Source organism: Morus notabilis, unplaced genomic scaffold (assembly GCF_000414095.1).
Source record: "Morus notabilis unplaced genomic scaffold, ASM41409v2 Scaffold1009, whole genome shotgun sequence".
Classification (NCBI taxonomy): Eukaryota; Viridiplantae; Streptophyta; class Magnoliopsida; order Rosales; family Moraceae; genus Morus; species Morus notabilis.
The window spans coordinates 119,707-124,407 of record NW_010357868.1 but is presented as its reverse complement, the minus strand read 5'-3'; the positions used below and the strand labels follow the sequence as shown (position 1 = coordinate 124,407).

The window sequence follows — 4,701 nt, the reverse complement described above, 5'->3', positions numbered from 1 at the left end:
TGTGAATTTTCTAAGCAATATTAAAAAACTAATGGAGATTAAAAAAGGTTTTAAGTAATCCATATCCATTTTTGATATCGTAGAGCGGATAGCACTCGAGAAGCTAAGGAAGCGAAGAGAGAATCGCCTTCTAATTCCTGGCTTTGGAAGTACTCCTGAAACATGAATCGTCCTGCAGAACTGCGAATTTTATTGTAGAAGACTTGCGTGGATATTCTTCATACTAGAGGAAGCCTACATGGAAAACACATTGTGCAAGAATTGGCGGCCAAAGATGATGAGAAAGATGAAATCGAATTGGGTCTCCACGTTTTTTTTGTAGATGTACTTACTGAGGAAAAGAGTTTTGGCTTGGAAAATCTTGATCAGAAGTGTTGGAATATGGGGCACATTGCCTGCAGCATTTGATTCAAAAGGAACTCCGTGGTTCGTGTTAGCCGAAATTGGATAATACAAAGAAGATCAAAATTATAGGGAAATGGAAAAACTAAAATTATACAATGCAAATAAATTCAACCTTCCTACCAAACTTGAAAATGGAATTGGAAAAATGTTGAGGCACGTGGAGCACGTTTTCCTTAAAACAGATTCGTCCCCTCCGGCGTGTGCTTGAGGTTACGTTGGACGTTCGTCTCCCAAAATACAACGACAACGACGGTAGCTCGATGCACTTTCGGAACCGTCCGGCGAACTAGAACTTTATATTTCCTCTATCACCAAAACCAAACTACAAGAACACAATGAACTGGAAAAGAAGAAGAAGAACTCGTGGGAGAAGAACAGAATATGTTTCTGTGCAAGTGAACCTCTCCTTCATGTGAAGACGCCTTATATAGGCTCTGGAAAATAGGTTATGGAACCAGGAATTAAAGGCCCTTAATCTCCATTTTAATTGTGCATAAAACGTTTCCTGAACCCAGCCACAATACACATCCAGGTTCATGAAAAAACTGATTCAATAACCAGCCTTTATCATCACAATTAATCTCAGAATTAAGCACCCCATTAAGCCTTCTCTAATCTCCATTAAGCACAGCATTTGCTAAGGCCAAACGGTTAGAAGAAGCTGGAAGGGCCGAAGCAAAAATAAAAATAAAAAAACGCAAAAGTAAGCTCGCACGGAGTGAATTTTCCGGTCTGGCATTCGTGTCCGCACACATTAGGCCCCAACCTGCCGGGATCAATTTCAATCTCCTCACGACGGGGAACGCAAATCCATCGAGACCCGTCCCAAAACCCTATTGGACCCCATCCGAATATGGGCCTCAAAATGGGCCTTTAAAATGGCTTAAAAAGCCATTTTTCCAACAGTTCGTGGCTGGCGGCTCGCGGCCTCGGAGGGGGCAGAGATTGTTGGTATTGGTGGAGCAATTCGCAACCTTGAAGACCATGCTCTTGTAAAGTTAGCATCCCCAAGTATTTGATTTATCCACCAAAAGTTAGAAAACAATCAATCTTACGAAAGTTATATGGCTAGAAACCAGAGCTATAATAATGCTTGAAACTCAGCAATGAAGAGGATTGCAAAGGAATTCCTTAATACGTTTGAACTTTGTGTGTTAATTATAAAACCTCAAGTAGCACAAATCTTGCTGGATGACATGTATATCCTTGCCGAGGTTGAGAGAAACGGTTTTCTCTTAATAAAAAAATGCCTTTCTTTCTGAAAAATATGAAGACGAATTGTTTTACGGCAATTATTTCTGAAGTAAAACATCAAAATGAAGCCATTATAATCAAAAGATTCCCAGTGCTCACAGGCTGGGAAATTATGGTAATGGAATTCTCAGACCGAGATCCCGTAATTGCTGATCTTTGTGACCTCCTTTGTCAATGTGTTTCTTTCTCGCTTTGCCTCAGAAACAAGGCCTGAAACCTAGCAAACAGAGAGATTCCAGAGTAAGCACTTCTCGCATACTCAAATTTTTCAAACAAATGAAAAGGAGATCAATGTAATGATCACCGGATATGAAATATTTGGTGGGATGAAAACTAAAGGGAGAAAATACGTGGACATAGACAGGAAGACTTTTGCATTCTTTTCTTTCTTTCCTTCTTTCTTTCTTGTTTTTTATTTTATTTTATTTTATTTTAGAAAAAGACTGCATAATGACCACTATAATGCAGTAACATGTTATCTCAATAAGCGAAGCTCCAGGTAATGGATATTTCTAAAAGCAACTCTCTAGTTTTATAGGGTCCGAGTATTGAGTTCTCTAAACTGTAAAAAATGAAACGATAGAATTTAACTGCAGACGTACTTGTGATCGAAATCTAGATGCTTCTCTTCTGGGAAGTTCACTGAGGACATCTTTCAAACCTGGTGACAAAAGAAACAAAGATAATATGAAATGATGGTGAGAAAGATATCTTTTCACACAGTCTGCGCCTGGCCTGACGACAAAATGGCTTTGGATTATATCATATTGCATACCTGCTGCTTGCCTTTCAATCTTATAAGCCGAGCGAATAACACCTTGAATCTGCTTCCCTGCTTGTCTGTAATAGAAAAAGACGCTTGAATGGGAAAAAAATGCAACAGAAACTAAGGTAGCGTGAAAGCTGAGATGCAAACCTGAGCTTTGTCCGTCCCCTCATCAATTCTTGTTCTGCTTGTGTTGCCCTCTTCTGAAAGCATTTTTTATGACATGAGTTGTATTATTAGGATGCTCAGAGCAAATATGTTAATGAAACAGAAAGATCCTCATAATTGATTCTGTTATAAAAGGGTCTTGGAAAATTTCATAAGACTATTGCTTGGAATTTTATAAGACAAGTGCATCTCCTGTAGAACATGCGACTGCATTTCTTTTCCTCCAAACTGTGAAGTAACAACTTATTGATTTGACCATAAACTAGAAAAGCAAAAAGGGGGGGAAAATGACTGCAAAAAACAGTGAAAGTTTTAATCTTAATCAATTTTTTATCAAGCAAGAGTGACATGAAACTGAAGTGGTTACCTCCAACTTCTCACTTTCGGCCTTTATAGCATCAAGTGATTGTCGCAACTGCTTTACTTTTTCATCAGCCCTGGAAAGCAATGACTGAAAACAAAAACAGAAAATAAATATTGCAATAAAACCAAAAAAGTACCAAACAATCAACGTTAGAAGTTTCAATTACAATGCAAATGCCAAAATTAAAAACGAACATCTCTGCTTACCTCTTCGCTTCGAAGCAAGCGCAAGGTCTTGTAGTACAAAAAGCTCCGCGGCCCTGCAGGCAACAAACAATTCATTGGCAATGGCTTTAACTAATATTTACCAAACATAAAAAGAACTTTGGAATACAATATGAAATTAAAACGCTGCTTCGTTAAATTCTCTATATGATAATGATACTATTATAGCACTAATAATTATTGGCAATCGTACCAAAACATAACAGCATTTTAATCTACAATTCAATATTAAAATATAAGTATATAACTAAATTGCTTTTGAACTTTAAAACCATACTTTTTGGTACAATAAGCCCCAATCCAGTAGCTAACCCTCCTGTCAGCAATGGGTGTGAAGCTGCAACAAGAATGCCCTCTGCACCAGAAACAATCATATATATGTGTGTGTATGTGTGTAAAATTGCCTCAAATTTCAAATTGAACTGAAAAGAACTAATATAGAACAACTAATGAAATTGCTAAGAACAGGAAAACCTTTAATCTTCACAAATACAAGATCTTCATAAGCGCCAATCTCGGACTTCACATCTTGTAAAGAGTCCTACATTCAGATTTCCAATTCATTAAACTAAGTTCCACACAGAAGGAAACACGTATGGAAACACGTAACTAAAAAAAATCAAATTCCTCCACTCATTCATTGCTACAAACGCCGCACACCGTCTTGTTTTTTTCTCTCACTTTTCTCAGCAACCAAACAGTCTAATTTCACCGATAAAAAAGCTATTTCGCACGGTAAATTCTAATTTCTCAGCTTCGCTCGAACCAAAGAGAGGACACAGTTGGTACTTACGAGAGTTTGGTTGAGATGAGCAGAAGAGGTGGATAGAATCTGGGAAAGGCGGGATCTTGAAGCTTCAATGGCGGAATCGAGGGTCTCCTGCGCGGTCTTCTGGTAGAACCGAGCCTGGTGGATCGCGTAATCCACCCATGGCGTATCGCTTTGCCCTAGAATCTGGGGATTGTAGCTTGTCGGAGCCTCGCTGTGTGAAATCGTCGGCTTCTCTTCCGACATCGATTCTGGAACTGTCGAACTCGCCATTCCTTGTTCCCTGATTCCTTTCTGCAAAAATAGTGATGGAGGTGTTTGCCTTTTAGCAGAGGTTGGTCATTCGCGTCGCGCGTCTGTCTAGCTTGTTTTTTTCTTAAATTTGCTGTCAAACCGAATATGATCCCTCAAATTTTTTAAAAATCGTAACATAAATACGAACATAATTATTTTATAAGTTGACACGATATAATATAAAAATAATTCATAATATGAAATTAATTTGTGAATTTAAAATTGACACAAAAATTATATATATTTTTTTATTTTTTATATACTAAAAATAACTTAAAATTCATAACACATTAAAATATAATAACGTCCATTAAAATTAAGGAATTGTTCTTTTACATTTTTTAGTTAGGGTGACTTGAGTGATAATCTTAAGTTAAATTTGAGTTATAACTTGAGTTAAAGTTGTAACTTGAGTTTGTGTTGGGATGTACACGCTTGAGTTATAATTTGAATTGAG

General features: G+C 37.5%; 1 protein-coding gene across 1 annotated transcript; it reads right to left on the bottom strand.

Annotated features, from left to right (window-relative positions):
- Positions 1-1,540: 1,540 nt before the first annotated feature.
- Positions 1,541-4,343, bottom strand: LOC112095364. The gene is made up of 9 exons (XM_024177189.1): positions 3,975-4,343; positions 3,656-3,722; positions 3,459-3,536; positions 3,164-3,216; positions 2,961-3,044; positions 2,576-2,628; positions 2,435-2,499; positions 2,262-2,320; positions 1,541-1,876 (listed from the first exon to the last, which is right to left on the bottom strand). Exons 1-9 carry the CDS (start codon positions 4,221-4,223, stop codon positions 1,787-1,789), a joined length of 798 nt encoding a protein of 265 aa, XP_024032957.1. The 5' UTR covers positions 4,224-4,343; the 3' UTR covers positions 1,541-1,786.
- Between the last annotated feature and the right edge of the window lie 358 nt (positions 4,344-4,701).

Excerpts from the sequence above, each read along its gene's own strand:
- LOC112095364 (XM_024177189.1), bottom strand. The coding sequence starts at position 4,223 with ATGGCGAGTTCGACAGTTCCAGAATCGATGTCGGAAGAGAAGCCGACG. Across the intron at positions 3,217-3,458 it reads GGGGCTTATTGTACCAAAAA|GGCCGCGGAGCTTTTTGTAC; the intron begins GTATGGTTTTAA and ends TGTTGCCTGCAG. Across the intron at positions 3,045-3,163 it reads GCTTGCTTCGAAGCGAAGAG|TCATTGCTTTCCAGGGCTGA; the intron begins GTAAGCAGAGAT and ends TTTTGTTTTCAG.